Source organism: Struthio camelus, chromosome 1, assembly GCF_040807025.1.
Source record: "Struthio camelus isolate bStrCam1 chromosome 1, bStrCam1.hap1, whole genome shotgun sequence".
Classification (NCBI taxonomy): domain Eukaryota; kingdom Metazoa; phylum Chordata; class Aves; order Struthioniformes; family Struthionidae; genus Struthio; species Struthio camelus.
This window is the reverse complement of record NC_090942.1, coordinates 68,192,193-68,210,739: the sequence shown is the minus strand read 5'-3', so window position 1 is coordinate 68,210,739 and position 18,547 is coordinate 68,192,193. Positions and strand designations below refer to the sequence as shown.

Here is an 18,547-nt window from a genome sequence, read left to right as displayed (position 1 = left end):
AGGCCATATTTTATAGAAGATACCTATTGCAAATTTTTTCCATCAGAACTGGTATTCTTATTCAACCACACGCGCACTGAAGGGGATTGCTGTTCCCAGCAAACTAAAATTTTGTTTTTCCTGTACGCAGATGCCAACCTGAACAAGAGCATAGAAGATTTTTAAGATTTGTTTCTGAAGCAGTACAGAGTAATGGGAGTTATCAGGCAGAAGCTGGATCATCTGCTGCTGAATCCGAGGCAAAAATATTTGCATTGCTGCTATAAGAGGATCTCGTTCCTCTGCTTTTTTGTATCTGAAGGAAAACAAAAATATTGGTCAGGGTCTACACAGTGGAAGTTCTAATGCCTATTCCCCACTAGCAATTTAATTACCGTACCCTAAAAAGATTAATATGCAGCACGCGCTCAATCACTCTCCCATCCTCCAGCTCCCATCTCACAGTTCAAACAGTTTGTGTCAATTCTCTAGTCTATAAATAGAGAAATTAAAAACAACAAAAGTTACCTCATATAAATGCACCCACTGGGAGGAAGGATTAATGTTCATTGCTACTGGATGGTAAGCTCATAGGAGCAGGGACTTGGCTTTCTCTGACATTCATATCGGTGCCACATCCATTTTGGATGCTGAACAAATAGGAGTGAACAGCCTTTGAAAGGGAAAGGCAACTCCTTTGTTTTAACAAGATTCTCTCTTTCTCCATTTATACTTCTTTTGTATAGTTTATACATATTTTTTTAACATCAGATGATTTAAAAAATGAATGAGAGGGCTCATTAAGCTTCTGCTAATGTATGCTTAGCAGATCTAGACTATGAGGAAAATGGTATAGATAACAAAATGTAATAGGACTATGTGACAAAGACAGTACTGCATTCATGACACAAAAGTGGAGAATAATTTGCATTCATATATCCAGCATTTGGGGAACCTTCAAACAAAGGAAGTTATAAACATTTAAGAAGCCTTTCACAGATGTGTTACATAGGATCAAAAGTTCAAAGCCTCAAGAAAAAAATGTCAGTAAACTGGTATAGCTTATTTCTGGATTCTCTGCTTTCACTGATGATATAAACATGACGAATAGTTTTCATTTATTTGCAGGAAAGCAAGCATGTGACAATTATTAATTCCCATTCTCCATCTGAATTCCCTGTAGAACAGCTAGTGCTCTTAAGAATTTCATTCTCAGTAATCAGTCGAGAACAAAAGTGCTGACTCCTGGTATAATGATGGACATCAACTTACTCATAAGTCTTCACCAGCTGATACAGGCACAGAAGGCTCCCAAGCCAACTCGCACTGTTCTGAGACTGCAAGTAGTAGCCTATCTTGTCTACCACAGCTGTCCAATTGCCAGGAAAGTCATGTTTAATGATAGCACGGAGGCACATTGTCAGCTGGGCTCTAGGGCAGGAGAGGAAAAAAAAAAACACATTGCAAAGTAAAAAAGATTATATAGTTATATCGTTTAATATTAAAGGACTGATACCAAATCTTTGTTTAATGGATACAATATACTTATTACATCATATATATGATACACATTTTGACAGCACTGAAAGCGTTCTGGGAGATGGCAGAGCAAAAGCAAGAAAAAAATGCCAGAGGATTTAACTTTAAGGACATTTTAGCTACTTTTTTCTCTTCCTCCTTACTCTCCACACCTACCAGGCATTAAAAAAAAAAAACTTGCTTATAAAACCAGCTAGCTTTGTCCTTTGAAAATGAACGTTCACACTTTTACATGCTTATGAGGTTGAAAGTAACCACAAAAACATGAAGTTGTACATTCTATTAAGCAATACTAGCTTGTGTTACGATCCAAGTCAGAGTTTCCTCAGAAAATTTTGGCTTTCCTGAGATTTTCTAGAACAGCAATTCTCAACCTCTGAGGCACACGGAAGAGCAAATGAGGTAACATTGTATCACTTCTCTCCCTCCATACACCTTTAGAAGATATCCACTGTGGTGTTGGAAGACAGGATTTTTAATTGACTGAAGTGAGGTGTAGCTAAAAAGGTTGAGAGGCACTGCACTAGAAGCTGTAAATGCTTTTGGCTTTGCCAATGGATTTAAAAAAAAAAAAAAAAAAAAGGTCTGCAAAAAATATTTCTCATATATTTAGTTTTCCTTGGGTATCCTCTTACAGTCAATTACACAAGGAACCACTGTCACAAATTAGTTCAATAAGGGGCTCTCCACCTACTGATCCTTTTAGCTTCGTACAAACTTACCTTCTCCCTCAAGCCTTTGGAGTTTGTGCTTCTTGCTGATTTGGTTTCTTCTCCCTCCCTATTCTCACAAGCAGATAGTGAAAATATGTGAAAATATCAATATCACAGCATCATACTAGTTATAATAAAATTTCTTTGACATTTTTACCCATGTGGCAAATGTACAGGCTCTTACACAGTATTTAAAAACCCATATTTCATTCAAGGTGACTGCTATAGGGTTTTCAACAGTCCTTTTAGTTGTAGATTGTCATTGTAACATCAGGACATTTTGAGTATCAGGTTGTGAAGATGCCTGAACTAATATGCCAAAAACTCCTCAAACCTCTACTATTGCGTGCTCTTTTGGATGAACTTAATATTGGTAATTATGATATGATGGTATGGAAAACTATATGCCTTTTTTACATTATGGCAGAAACGACACAAACTTCCTTATATTGTAGCACAATCTTGGCAAGGAGTGACTATGTGTTTTAGTGGAGATCCTAATCTAGAGAATGGAAGAAAAGCTGAACTGGAAAAGATGTTTTAGTTCATTTTCTTGTCCCAGTGCAGAACCATTTATATTCCAAGCATTCCTGACAGGTGTCTGTATCATCTATTCATAAAGACCTCCAGGGATTGAGACTCTATAGCAACCTAATGTATTAACAGTGCTGCATTATTTTTTTTTTTATTTAGAGGGTTTTCCCTAGTTCTGACTTCAGTCTATCACTAATTTTCCTGATAAGACCGCTGACCAAAAAAAGACATCTGTGGGTACCTGGCAGGTGGAGAGGAGAAGGAGAAGGAGAGAAGAAATTTTTCTTCTGGTTTTCAAGGATGAACTTCCATACACTAGAGCCTAATCCCATCCTATCAGTCTCATTTCACTTAGGGTAGTGAACAATCATAAACTGTAGTAAGTCTGTGAACCTTAACTACTCTTCCAGGAAAAGGAGAGCAGCATTTCTTCATTTTTCTAACATCTTAAAGACAAGAATGCTAAATGCACTTAAAAAACTGGGGTTATGTACAAAAGTTGCAAAAGCAATTGAGAAAAGGGCTACAAGAAAACAGATCTTGGACAGTATTTCTCTGAATGGGTCATTCTGCTTTACAGGTAGCCATCTAATTGCTGTGAATCAGCCAAATAGGCAGGATGTCACTAGAGCAAGTTTTAGAAGTTGCTTTACATTGCACCATAAAAGAATAAAACACATCACAGTGCCCTTAGCCAGGTTAATACATTTCTGAAAAATAAGTGCACATAAATATGGTAAAATGGATTATTATTATTATTATTATATTTCCAAAATAAGTACACACTTTAGTTCTGAAGAAATTAAGATTCTCACATCAACTACATCTGGACCAGTAGGTCTGAAAACCTGACCTTTAGAAATATTTCTGCATAACATAACATACCTCACTAAGTCAGGAGAACGAATTATTCCTTCTACAATGTTATCACGAATCTGCTGACGATCATTTTCATGAATATTGAATGGAAACACTGCTTCTCCGGGAGGTGGTTCACGGTCTGGCCAGTACTGTGTCACCATGTTCTTTAGGTAAATGGCAGCTAAGTATAAGCATTGTGGAAATAATAATTTACATTTAATTCTACAAAATCTCCGCATTACTCTGTGCTCAACATGTAGTACAACTGAAAGTAGAATAATGAGTAGACAAGATGACTGGAAACCACTACAGGTTTACAGTTTTAAGCCCTAAGCGCAGCTGAGTCAGAAAACTGTTTTTTCATCGTTACAGACAACATCAGCCTCAAGTGCCTCGCATTAAACAGAATAGGGCAGCATTTCTGTTAACTTCTACTGGGGTATATTCTTCATCACACAGTCTCGCATATGGACATATTATTTTATCATTCCAGACAAGCAAACAAGAATCTACTTATCTGCATTTTTACTCACCCTCATAGTAACTACTCAGACTCAGTAAGTGAAGTTTTGGAAGGCTCATTTAAACAAATCATAGCACATACAGATAGGACATTGTGCTTGGGGAAATGCCCAGTATGAAACTGGCACACTGCCTACCTTCTATTCAGACAGAAATGTTTGTTGCAAATTCCCTAAGCTTTATCTCAATATTAGGATTTCCCATAATCCTTTAGGATTGTTCCTGACTATCTCACATGCAACACCATGAAAAATAAAGTTAATCTTCAACTGAAAGTAATAAGCATTTATGTCTCAAAATACTAAAACGCCTCTGGATGTTTTTTATGAAACACAGGAAATATGGTGTAAGATGTTAAAGAATGTTCATAAAAAAAACTGTTATCCCTTTACTTTTTTGATTGATCACTGACTAGGGTTTTAAAGTATAAGTAAGATATTCTTGGGTACAATCATTTTTCTTGGTTATGACAAATTACAGAGTACGAAAACATGTAGCTTGTTTGTAAAATATTTTATAGGAGAAAGAGGAAAAACAGTTCTTTTCCTATGACATGCCAGAATATTCAGACAAAAACCAAGTCCAGGAAGACCAGCCCAGGAACTTAGTTTACTTTGTCCATAGATCATGATGGTGTACAAATTCTTGGCTTTTTACAAAATCCCAGTGAAATCTATTGAATTACAAATTTAGTTAAAATATGCTTTTCTATATTACATCCCCACTCTGTAAAAACATTGAATTATGTTCTATATACTTGCTTGATTTTTAATGAATTACACTAAAATGAGATTTTCCATCATTATTTCATGAATTCATGTTTATTATTTTATGGAAGTGGCCTTATGGATTCTGGATTAAGCATCAAAATTTCCCCTAGAATGGTTTAACAATGGCATTCAAAGTTGGATTCTCTTTGATAATACACACACCAGCATGACAAACAGCATATGTCAGCATGCCTCAACACACTCAGGGGATTAATAGGATCTGTGCAGAAAAAACAGTGCTTCTATGGGAAATGCTGTTCCATAGGACAGAAACAGAACTGTGAATGAAGCAATACTCATTTTCTTCAAAGAGATGAATATTTTCTATATCTGTAAAAAATAATGCATAGGAGTAGTTAAAATAGATTATGAGAATTTAGCATCTGCTGCTACACTAACATAGTGCCCTGAAGTTAGATACATCTCCACATATGACATCACACATACTCTTAGGCAATCTTCCTAGAGGTGCTCAGACTATAAATTTATGACTTTCTTTGATGTAGTCTTCCCTCACATCTACTTTCGTGAGTGGACGCCATAGATATCAACTAAGAATCCTCAAGTGCCCTTGACCTATGTTTTCATTTGTTAAAAACTTTCACTTTTCCAGGAAAAAGGATTCACACAGAGAAACGCTCATTCAAACAAGATGAACTTTTTTTCTTTTTCTTAAACATCTCCTTATCTTGGCTTTGTCACTGTTCCTGAGAAGAAAGGAGAAGACCTAAAGCTCCCTGGATACTCAGTTTTGACCAGAAATCATTCTCTTTTAATATCAATATTACAGTAATCCAGTAGGGATCGCCACAAAACAAAGGAAAGCCAAAGAAAAACTCTATCCTATACCCATGGTTTTATCTGACCTTCACGTAGGAAAGAAATGATATAGAAAAGTTTCCCTGCTAAGTCTTTAAATGTCCACAGTCAGAACAAACACGAAGTTGCTTACATCACAACAGGTCAATACTCTGTTGTAATAACTAACATACTGACTTTATATTAAAATAAAATGAAACAAGAATTTTAACTCACCTGCTTGACGTACTGGAAATTCAACTTGATCTGATACTATGATTTGCAGTAGACTTGGAGCAAAATTGATGATCTTATAGGACTGAAATACATATAAAACACAGTTAGCAAATCACTGTTTTTAAAGAAGATTGCATTACCAAAAGCTGAATAAGAAACACAAACTATGAATTTTGTACAGTGTTCTTTGACTTCCCTCATGAAGACAGATTTTGGCACTTGGATTTACCCAAATCAGCAGCATTCCAAATAATTATGTGCAAAAACAGAGTATATAATGACACATAGGTGGAAGAATTAACGTAACAAAGCTCTCTAATAGAGATTAGCAATAGTAAATATTTAAATAATTCTGACTATACATAATGAGAAGCATATAGATCTATCTTTGAATTATTTAAGTTAGCATAAATAAACAAATGGATACTAACTCATTTCATCAATATATGCCATTTCTTTGTGAAGTGGATTGTGGTTTAATTGAAACACTGAATTTTGAAAAGATTTTTAAAAATAATTCAAAATTATTTTCAAGTATAAAGAGCACCCACATGAGCCACGTGTTATTCAGCTGCTTTTTTTAACTAACTGAATGTACAGTGCATGATAACACAAAAAATAAAAATTGAGGAAATATAGTGGAATAATCATTTTTAATTAAAAATAAGTGTAGATAAATAACTTTTCAAAACCTACAACTTTCCTGGGAACTTTTCAAGCACTGCATCAGCTGCACAGCTGAAGAATTTCAAAGAGAAAACAATGCTCAGTGAACTTCTGAGCAAAGCATGCCAGCTTTAAAAGATGTGAAAATCTGATAGCATTATACTGCTGCCACTCAACAGGGGTCCTCCAACGTGAAGAATCGTTGATTCAGCATGGTGCAGCTACTGCTAAGCCTTGGCAACATCAATAGTTACTAGTAGGTCAGATCTTTCATCGTTTAGATCCATGAGCTTGATGTTCAAAGATAGATGTTTCTTGGGGGCTAGACGACAGAAGCTTTCTTTATTTCACTTTTTACAGTATTTCTTTTCAACCAGATTACATCTGGCAGTTCTTTGATAATTTCCAGAGCTGCACTTTATAGAATGCCATATCCTTTCTTAGTGTTTGCATCATCTAAAAGCTGACATAAGAAGTATGCTCTTCATGGGCCCAATTCCTTGAGCTAACATTTCTATAATAAGGTAGAATTACATAGCTGTCATGATGTGTAACAGCTGCACCACAACTCTATCATTCAATAATTTTGCCAAATCACTTAAGTTTCTGGCCCTCATTTTACTCTTTGTAATGATAATGTAATTCTAACCTACTTTGTGCTCAGACTCATTTGATGTTTGCAGAGCAATCTGAGAGCCCAGATAAAAGCAGTAATGGCAGATCAAAAGCATACTCTCCTGCAATTCCCTTCTCTGTAAACTTTCGTTACCCATAAGCACTGCTCAAAATAAAAGTTGTAACAGAAAGTACAGGAATTCTATTGATCTATGGAGGTGCTGAAATACTAGCTTTCAAAATCAAGTGGTTGAGGCATACTGGATTCCCAAGACCATCTTTTAATCAAGTATACTGAAGTCCAAAGACTGTCCTTCAATCAGTATAGGGTAGAATCTCTACAGTGTTGGTACATTCGGACCCATGGGTCCGAGATACCTGCCAGCAGCCTCCAGCACTCTAAGTAACTGCCAGAGATTTAAGGAAAGCACAAGGAATCTCAGCAGTGCCAAAAACCAAAAACGCGTGCAACCTATACCTGTCCTTTTTTTCTAAACTGTGCCAATAAGCTGTCCTCAGATCTAGTCTACACTCAGCTTTTACTGCTGTAATTACATTATGAATACAATCTTTTTTTTTTTTTTTCCTTTTTTCTCCGTACCAGTATCACGGTCAGTGTGAACACAGTGAGAGCAGTATAAATTATTCCTCTTTCTCTATGCAAATAGCTTTTACAGAACCTACATTAAAGCCACGACTATTCCAGGGAGCTTTATTACTACCACTTGTACTGGCACACAACTGCTATCCCTGAAATTTTTCCAGGATATACACACATATGGTTATTTGGCCTGCACAGTTCATCTTCTCAGTAAGTGCCTGGTGTGACAAAAGACACATTACACAGAAGATATGCACAGTGTCTCAAAGGAGGCCCCACTCCTACCAGCACACTGTTAGGAGGGTTTCTTCACAAAACATTTCAAATACCAACACCCCTAAAGAGATCACAGGAGCACAGTATCAAGTTCCCGCTAAATCCTTCTATTCCATACTATTATCATTACTTTTACGCTATGATTTTTAACAATGCCTTAGTTTCCGCATTCATCCTACAATTCACCTTTTCACATAGTTTCATGTTCTACCATCTCATTATCAGAAACATGAATGTTGTAGAGATCATTTTGTGTGCCCATTTTAGAAACAAGACACCTGATTCTTTTACATTTGTGAAGCTAAAATACCATAGTGCTCACGTCTGCAACATCGACCCAGTAAGGAAAACTATCCACTGCTTGCAATTTTCAGAACAGAGGACTTTCCAAAAAGCCCTATGCAGCAACATTTTTCCCATACCAGCACATTCGCATTGATTTAGTTGTCATGCTAATTGTGAACTTGGGATTTATCCTTCCCCTCCCTTGTTTGTGAAACCATATAACAGGCGTTTGGGCAACAGCAAGTAAAGCTGTAAGTATGCTGTGAGCAGGTGCCGAACAATTGTCAAAGGTGCAGCATGTAAACGCAAAAGATAATGAAGAGATCTCAACTGTCTTGCTGAACTCATCCAGCTCTATTTGTATTGTTATAGCTGCACGTGAAATCGCACAGTGTTTTCAAATTGAGAACAGGAGCACCACCTGTCCCACGGAGGGAACGCAGAGCAAGCTGCTGATTTTGAAGAGCTGTACACAGGAGCCACAATGAGGCACCAGATGGCTGAAAAAGACCTTCCGCAGAAGTCTGATAACATCCTATTTATCCAGCAGCACGCTGCTTTGTATGAGCTTGTGAATAAATCCATTTGTCTTGCATTTACATTTTAACAATTTGGTAAAATTGTCTATGAATGTTCTGATCAATGGGGGCATGTTTATTTTGAAGGAAAAAGTGAAAAAAAATTTTTTGAAAAATAAACTTTCACTGTTCATTTGTAAAGAAGAATGATTATTTTAAAGCTGTGTAAAACACATACTGACTACTCTTCCATGGATCACAGATCAAAGCATTTATATTAAAAAAAAAATCACATTTAATTTCCACTGAAATTAAGAGGAAGGGATACAACAATGTGTAAGGTTAGCAGCTAAGCTGGAAGAAGCATACAGCTAGAGCGCTAAGAAGATATCATTGGGTATATTTAAAGCAATGACTGAGGAAACGCATATGTCCCCTGGCGTCTTGTTCCATCTGTGTCTCTGGATCTGTACACTGCAGCTACACATTTCCCTGCACTCTGTTGGTCCTTTTGCCTTTGGTCCAACATGCCTTTTTTCCACCCTTCAGCATTACAGCTCTGCCCTTCAAAACACATCCTTCAGTGCCTACTTCCTCTTCCATTTGATCTCACATACAACAGATGCCATCCAAGAAAGCCTCAGATGGGTCACTGAAAAACAGCAAGATGAATACCATTACATGTAAAGGACTAAAACAGAAGGAGAGGTAAACAAGAAAAATATGTACCAAATTGGATCAAATGGCTCCCCAAATGCACCCCCCCTAAAGTAAATACTTTTCAGAGCTGACATTTAGGTGCGGCTCCCAGGATATCATTCATTACATGCTACTCAACTTATTTCGAGTAAGTATTATTCTTGTATCTCGCTTGTTGCGGCATCAAAAGCCTAAAGCAAGCAGCTACTCAGTAGTCACGTTTGTCAGTAATCTTCCCACTACAGCAACAGCAACTGCTGGGGCTGACTGCACAGGAGGAGATTTCTTCCTCTGTAGGACAACAACAACAAGAAATAGTCTTCTGTCCAGTTCTGCAAGTCAAGTCAAGACCATCTTTCTCTGTCAGCAGTAAACAACATCTTCTCCTTTTTAATCTCTGAATCCAAGTATGGCACCTAAAAAATGGGTTTTCTGCTCTTGAGTTGAAAAAATCGAGGCACTACATTTTTGTTCATAAATACACAGGAAAAAAAAACGTAGCCTGAATATCTAAGCAATTAACTGTTTGCAAAGATTATTTTAAGGCTTTCATGCATTTGAGTTGAATGTTCTACTATCTGTTTTACTAAGCTTTATTTTTTCGCTTACTACGCACTGAAAATGTGTTACTTTTAAACTCTCTCAGTCTTTTTTACACTTGGGAATATTGTTGCAGTTGCTAATAGTATTCTCTCTTCTTCTTGACATTAGCAGTCACAGATAGGTTGCTAAAATAAGCTAGTACTTTGAAAGACACTTCCTTCTTTCCCTGCCTACATGCAAAACCATAATTTTGGGAGGGGGGAAAAAGCACAAAGTGTTTTCACACACAGTGAGGATAAACACGTATAAGAACGCTTACCTGAGCTGCCTTGTTCTGCGGGTTCTGTCACCAAACTCTTCCAGCCTCGAACAAACTCCGCTTTCTACAGAATTTCTAACGTGCAAGTCAACCTCCCCATCAAATTTGTCCTGAGTGTGAATATCTCAAATTCCTTCCTCTTGGTAACATGAGATGTTCATTGAAACTTCCATGGTGGCCTTAAGATCCTGACTACTATGATACCCAGCTCAGCACAGATGTGGAAGAAATGGAAGGAAGCCTAATTTTATTTTGGACTCTTCTGTTTTTTGGCAATCTTGTCATACTTTCTTCTACTCCCAGCACTGCTCCTCAGTTCCTGTCAAAGCCAAATTCTGCAACTTCTTCTCAATGTTTGAACAAAAATCTGTATTTCTGCAGTTGTTTTCACACCGTCCCTTTCGTCACAGGCCAAAGAAATGTATGACAGCAGGTTGAGTCAATGAAGATTAACATACAAAAACTGTACTGGTAATCCTTTCTGAATTGGAACCAGTAAGAGATGACTTAATACGTTCACGTAATCAGACAATACCATTCCACAATATTCCAAGAAACTGATGCACAAAAGCAGTATTTAGCCATTTAAAAAAAAATTTTAATGACAAAAAACCCTAAAGTCCATGAGCTAGACCAAAGTCTAAAAGCCTAGAACAGATATCAAACAGGTGTTATAGAAAGGAGGCGTGTGGAAATCCAGTATCTTTCTTTGATATGACAATAGACTGTTCTAATAAGAATAGTGTGATTGATAAACATGTTCCTAAAACGTAAACCAATTATGATGTGACAGAGGTGAAAAAAAAATGCAGGGGGATGTAAAGATGGCGTACATTTAGAAAAACAACAGGCTAACAGAGAAATGACAGTGGCCATGTGATAGAGATTACTGATCTGGTAGGAAATTACTACTCTAGGTTATCAAGAATTTATCACATTTCAGATCAATCCCTCACTTGCATCTGTGTTCAGGTCACGGAGAGAAGTGGTCTGATGACACAGAAGTTGCAGCCATCACCAGAAGGGAAAGATTAGAAAAGTCCTGAAAAGAACCGAATGATCTTTAGAACTAGAGCAACAGAAATGGAATGGACAAAGGATGAAGTACAAGGTCATGCACTCAAAGACTAATAGGAATTTCTACTAAAAAGCTAGAGGCTTGTTAGTGAGGAACAACCACAGGAAAAAAAGGACCTAGGAATATTAAGCAATAACAGATATATAGACCTTTAACATGAAAAAAGATAGATGCTAAAACTACATTTATCAAATGCAGCACCAGTGGCATTGAGCATGAGACTACCTAGAATGCTGGGAACATAGATGACCAGATTTGTACAAGAATGATTAATTCAAAGGGAAACAAGTGTGCTCTCATATAATCAGATTTCATAAATCCCATTTGATGATAAGGCAAAGGAAATAATAGCTTATTGAAGCCAGGAAAACATAGGCTGGTAAGGATCACAATTTTCTGTATTAACATGTCAGAATGAGCACCAAGGACCAGAGAAATCTCTTCTCAGTAAGATATAGGATTGGCAGAAGTAGATATAAATGGATCACAAATTAATTTAGGTTGGAAAATGGCACTCATTTCTAGCTGTGGGAGCAATAAAGTTCACAAACAGGTTTCCAACAAAAATAATACAGGCAAAACAACTGATTCCATTTCTGAATGCAGTTGCCTGATAACCCAGAAGGTAAACAGCAGCTTCATCGATTTAGTTGCAACTCTGCACAGGTGCATAAACATACAGAATAGAATAAAAGGTATTTTCAGATACGCTGGCGACTTTTTACAGGTAGACAAGCTTTCATTCATTTTAACTCCATTCAGCAGAGCTCAACATTGTAACCATATTAGAGAGTCAGGACTATTACCCGATTGCTGCTAAAGGACTCTGTATTGGTTCAAGCAATGAAGTGTTTGCACAGAGACATTTATACCGGTGGACTAGTAGCAGTAGGTTCTGCAGAGTATGGGAAAATCCAGACACTAACTGGATTAAAAACTGAAAGCAAATGCACACTGCATATGCGCTAACACAAGACAAGTTTCACCTCTGCACCCTTTGGCGTGTATCAGGAGCAGCACTGCTTTAGCTATTGTACAGAATAAAGGTGACCCACTGTTTTGTTTGGACAAGTGTTGTATTACCACTTCAAGCCCTTTTTAGTGTTGCTAGAACAATGTAAAAGTTAGGTCAGCATCTGGATTCCAGCATCTGCAGGAACACAGTTACATGGCAACACTATCATGAGATACATCGAAGTCTGTCACGTTGCTTTGAAGTCTTGCTTCAAAAGCACTGAAAGGCTTCAAGATGTCAAAGGCCCTATATTAGCGGCATTCTTCAGAAAGAGTTTTGTTCCACTCATTCTTGTCAAATCCAACACTGCATCAGCACATTATATCAGTCAGACGTATCATCCTCCATTTAATAACAGGAGCCTACGTAATAATAGATATATCTTAATTTCAAGACTCATTTTTTATGATCTTTAACAAACAGAAAATATGTCAACTCTTTTAAATAAAAATCTCTATTTCAAGCTGTTATCAATAAACACACTTGCAATCTTGAAACTAAATCCTGGGTCTTTCAGAACAACTGTATTAACCATGGCTCTAAAACACTGTACATATCATGATCTCAAAACTCTTCTGAACTCTTCTTGAGCTTTATAATACTTATCAGCGATAGTAAAACGACAATGCTAGGAGTGGGACCCAGGAATCTGGACAGCTGCATCTTTGTTCTAAGCCTGCCAAACACGCAAGTTTATTATTGTAGTTTTGATTGCTGTGCAACAGGCTGCTGACAGATGTATTTAATTTCCCCCTCAATCTTTAATACTAAGAATAAAAATAAACACTGAGGTTTTTTTAAGTGAGACATTTTTAAAGCAACTATGCCAAATAAAGAAAAAAGGCTTGCATTTTCATCTAGTTGTTCCCTAGAGCATTCCCAATGCCCAGCACTTAATCCATCGATTTAGTAAAGGAACTTGCCAACTGCTAAAGTAAGGATTAGTTTACATGTTATTCAGAAGGATTTTCAAGTTGCGTGAATAGAAAATTAAGTCGTGGGAGCAAGTCCGAAGCGGCACTAATTCCCTTGCGCCAATTCTGACCATTTCGTTAACACATCAACAAAGTTCAACATCAAAGCTTTTTTCCCCCAGTGCGGTCTCTCACACATTGCATGACGTTGTATACGTTCAGGCATTATTGATGCTGTGCAAGGGAACGTGTAACATTTTTCTTTTCAATTCAATGTCCAAACCGAGACTGCGGCCACCGTTTTGATTCGGCGCCCACCGCCACCACGTTAGCTGCGGGACCCTTTGACGCGTTACCCGCAAAAAAAAAAAAAAAAAAAACACAAAAAACCCCCAACCTCGAGCATCTCACTAGTATCTCACCAATCTTTCTCACGATTTTACGTAACCGGCTGCTGACCGACACAAGCCGGTGGCACCTCCCGCCCGCCGGCCGCGCCCAGGCACCGCGGGGGGCCGCGGGCAACCGCTGCCCAGCGCCGGCCGCCGGAGGGGGCCCCGCGCACCCGCCCCGCCGCACGGCTGCCGGCCGCTACGGGCGGGGGCCGCTGACAGCCGGCGCGGCGGCAGGTAACGGCCCCAACGGCCGCCGGCGCCGCTGCAGCCGGCGCCGGGGGGGGGGGGGGGGGAGGCAGCGCGCAACCGCCCCCCACGCGCAGCGCGGGCCGCGGCGAGGGGCGCCGCCGGCCCCCACCCCCGCCGCTGCCCCTGGCGGCCGGGCCGGGCGGCCCCGTGCCGCCTGCCTGCCGGCCGGCCGGCGGGCCGGGGCGCGGAGCGGCGCGGCGCGGGGGCAGGGCCTGCCGCCGCGTCCCAGCCCCGGATGCCGGCTCCCCGCTCACCTGATTGAGCTCGTTCTCGGCTGCGATGCGCAGCTTGGGGTCTATGGTGCCCTTGAGAGCTTGGATAATCCTGTTGGGATCCATTTTGCCTTGCTGTCGCCCCGCGCTTTCCTTCCCTGGCCGGCGGGCAGCGCTTCACCGGGAGGCGGCGGAGGAAGAGGAGCCGCCGCCGCCGCCGGCGCTGCCCCCCCCCCACCCCGTACCACAATCACAAGCTCCTGTCCCCCACCCCCCCCGCTCGCGCTCCAGAGCCATTCACCGGTTTGCGACAGCTGGCTATCGGGAAACGGGCGCTGCTTTACGGCCGCAGCGCCGCCTTCTGGCCTCGAACTGCGCGAGGGGGCCGCCATGTTGCTGTACGGAGAAAAATCAGCGGCAAACCTTGGCAGCGGGCGGGGCGGGGCTTCCAGGCCGCGGCCTTTCCGAAGCCCCACGGGGGCGGCCATGTTGCAGGGCAGAGAGCGGCTTGGTGGAGCTCGCTGCGGCTCCTCGCAGCGTTTGCGCCCCAGAGGCCGGCAGGGGCCGCGGCCGTCGCTGCCCGGTGGCCTGTTTTGGTAGCTGGTGGGAAGCGGCCAAGGTCCCCCAGACCCTTCACAGACATCTTGCTGTCCCACCCACGCTCTGGGGTGCGGCTGGCCTGCTGGGGTCGTGTTTCTATAATCCTCCGCTCTTTACCAGCATATATTTCCTTATTTAAAAGGAAAAAAGTCTGCTTTTCCTTCTTACTGTGCGATTTACTCCTTTTCCTGTTGGTTTTCCAGTTTTGCTTTTAGTGAGTATTGACGGTTGTACGCATGCCTGTTCAGTACTTGCTGCTACATGACTCGTTTGCGCAAGAATTACAGTGAGAAGACAGAGTCCAAATGGCGGAGAAATCGATCGCGTGTTCATGAACCTAGTTATGCCCAGAGTTATCCGGGTACCTGAGGTCTCCGGCCTGCCGCACCGGAAGGGCTCCGTGCAACGTGTGGGAAGTCACTCTGAAACTTTGCCGCACGGAGCTTCCTCTACCTTGCATAAAGGTGTATAGTTGGGACGCACAACGTTATTTCTGTTATACTCCTGAGCGCGTTTGTGTTACTTGCCCCTCATCGTTATGTAGCTCAGTGGACCCTGAAAATTGGTTTGCTTCTGTTAACGGCGTTTGCCAGTGAAAGTGGGTGGCAGATGTTTAGCGCTCAGCTTTTCAGGAACATATAAACAACACTTCTAACTACAAGCATTTGCCTCGCCGTGATTCTCCACCTCTTACCTCCTATCTCTTCTCTTAGATCCCAGCTGAACCAAAGGAAGCTTTAAACACCTGTGTGGTTGTGGGGTAACTGTTGAAGGTGTAGCTCATGGACAAACAGGATGCCAGAAAAGCCTCATGACTAATCTAATCTCAGTGAGCCAAGTAATTATGTTACTTCTGCCAGTGAAATTTTATACAATGTTTACAAACCAAAGAGAGATGTGGTGTTATGTGGTAGAAAGAACAGAAAGGGTATTTCCTGAGGCAAAGGGCAATTACGAAATCATACCAAGGTGTTATATAGATGCCTTAAGAACACAATTTGACAGTATGTCATTTTCAAAATGTATTCCTTTACTGCTCATCAATTAAGAAAAAAAATAACTTGAAACAGCAGTACTTCCCTCAGCCTGATCTACACTGAAGAATATTCTTAGCAACCATGAATGCACAGGAGTGGCCATTTATGGCAGGCCATTTATACCCGTCTCTAACAAAGGGGACTAGAAGGTAACGTTTGCCGAAACCCCTTTACTGCCACTGAATAACTTAAGCGCCTAAATCACGTAGAAGAAAAATGTTAAAGCATCTAACGCTATAATGATTTCCTACGGAAAACTTTGTTCCTTAATACTAAGTTTGCCGAGATTCAAACAACAATCTAGCTGTAAAATGAACTGCACCTACCCAACATTCACAGGCTGTGGGCTCTCTTGTGGTTCTCTTCAACTTTTGAAGTGGCACAGAAAACTGATTGTTACTGCTAAGAACTTCGCTTTTCTGTTCTCCATTAATTCAGCTCTAGAACATGTAGCAGGAAATGGTCTTTCACCGGTATTTTTATTCACCTTTTTATTTCTTCTTAGAAGCAGAGGAGAGACTGTTCAGTAAATCTTGAAAAGATACCAAACAAAAAACAGCATGCTTGTAAACTACATACATTGCTAACTATGGTAATTCTTCATGATTTTGCTATTTTGGCTTAAGTTAGTAAATAAGACCAGTGCAGTGAAAACCACCCATTTTAAATGTCTCAAATAATTTATCAGACTAAAGACAACTAATTATTTTAAAGGATTTTTAATGTTATATCTATACTTCCAAAAATTAGCATGTTAAGACAGTTTGAAAGCAGTTCTGTTTTATTCTGTTTCTGTGTATACATCTGTGGTACAAGAACTCAAACACGATAAAATGTATTCCTTAAAGGATTTTAATCTTGTGGAGGTGATGATGTTAAACTTATCAATAAAGAACAGAATATGCCCAAAGTCTTTTTTAACACTGTCTTAAAATATTTTTCAGAATTTTCTTGGACTTAGCACTTGTATTAAAAGCTGCACATTTTTAACACACAGTATTCACCAGAAAATAGAGAAGACTCTACACCAAAGATTTTACTTTTAGGACCCACTTTTGTGTGCACAGCCAGCTCAGAGGCAATAATAATTCTTATTATTTCCTTTTTACTATGTCAGCAGTGATTTAGTTGTGGATAGCATTATCGCAAGCATTTTAATCTATCTTTGCAGGGATTTTGATGTATGTCAAATACATCTTTGTGGAAAACATGAAGAAGCACAGACATGAAAGGCTATATTATTCTAATAAGGATAAGCTTAGTCCCTAATTGAAAGATTTTTATGTACCATCAAAAACTTCAGGATGAAAGTAGTAACTTCTAATCAAGAACTTATATGCTTTTTTGTTAGCGCAACAATTCTGTTGATATTTTTGGCTTCGTCTGCTTCAAAAATAACGGACCTGGAAACAAATTAGAATGTCTTTTTTAAAAAATCATGTTTTGCTGCTCTGGAAAATTAAGTCTGAGGTCAGAATCTCTACAGGTTTCCTTGGCAAGTAGAAGATCTATTTCTGCCTAACCCTGCTGCTGAAGTAAGACCCACCGCAAAAGGAGCGAGGAATATACAAAGAAACTAAGGATAAATAAATTAAATCCAAGTTGCAGAGGTATGCAATTATGGGGGGAGGGGGTGCGGGGGGGAGGATGAGAATAAAAAAGAAGGGGAGATAGGGGAGAGCAAAGAGTTAAAAAACCTCCAAAACTCTTCAGATGCACAGTAGCAGCAGAGTTTTATAAAGTATTTAGAACAAGCAATCATATTTTGAAACTCAGTTGCTGAAACCAAGGATTTTTAAAGCAATGTAGGCTTGACCTTCAAGGGAAATCGGACTAAATTCAAGACAGTAGCTGCAAAGTATCTTAGACAAGTTCAGGAACTTTGTGAGATGCAACAGAAAACTAGAAAAGCCTTCTTATATATTGCTTAGAATACGTTCTTTGTTTTTTAGTTGTTTGAAATGCATATAGAATTTTATCCGCATTTTACGTGCAGCAGTTTCCACTGTGAAATCCACCTAACTCCTCCTACTGCAATATTCAACAGGAAATATTGTAATAAATACCTACTGTTTATCCCCAAATACCTAAATAGCCCAAATTAAACATGCAAATTAACACAAATTAATACAAATTAAAAACGCACAGAGAGATGTTAAGCCAAAGAGGAATAGAAAGCAGGCTGGGCAGCAGCAGTTACCTAGGTAAAGAGAGCAGCGAATGGACTAGAAATTGGAGAGGACAGGGGACAGTACCAATAAAGAGCTTCAGGAGAGACAGACTAGCCAGAGGAGAAAAATGAATTAAGAGCCAATGAGATGAGGGGGAAAACAAATCTAATGAAGAGTTAACGTGGGAAAAAGAGCTGAGAATAGCTGAGCAGAGACTTGCACAAGTAGAAAAATACACGGATTGGATAAAAAAATAAGGAAAGTCATGAAAGAAGATTGCTGAGAGAGAATCCATTCTTCCAGATATATATCAGTTTTGAGTAGGGTTGCTTTGAATTTTGCATTTTTTTCCCCATCCTTTGATCCACCACGGTCATTTTCTGATTTCTAGAGTCATTCTG

The 18,547-nt window shown here is 39.6% G+C and overlaps 1 protein-coding gene across 2 annotated transcripts in view; it reads right to left on the bottom strand.

Moving 5' to 3' along the window:
- IPO8 (importin 8) overlaps window positions 1–14,672 on the bottom strand; it is a 52,334-nt gene extending 37,662 nt beyond the window's left edge. The window contains exons 1-5 of one of the 2 annotated variants that reach the window (XM_068946561.1): window positions 14,381–14,672; window positions 5,954–6,035; window positions 3,651–3,807; window positions 1,252–1,410; window positions 139–295 (exon numbers count right to left, since the gene is read on the bottom strand). In XM_068946561.1, coding sequence (XP_068802662.1) covers window positions 139–295; window positions 1,252–1,410; window positions 3,651–3,807; window positions 5,954–6,035; window positions 14,381–14,464 — 639 coding nt within the window. In that variant the 5' untranslated portion in view covers window positions 14,465–14,672. The remainder of the gene's footprint in view (window positions 1–138; window positions 296–1,251; window positions 1,411–3,650; window positions 3,808–5,953; window positions 6,036–14,380) is intronic. The other variant, XM_068946566.1, reaches the window with a different exon arrangement.
- Window positions 14,673–18,547: the final 3,875 nt, after the last annotated feature.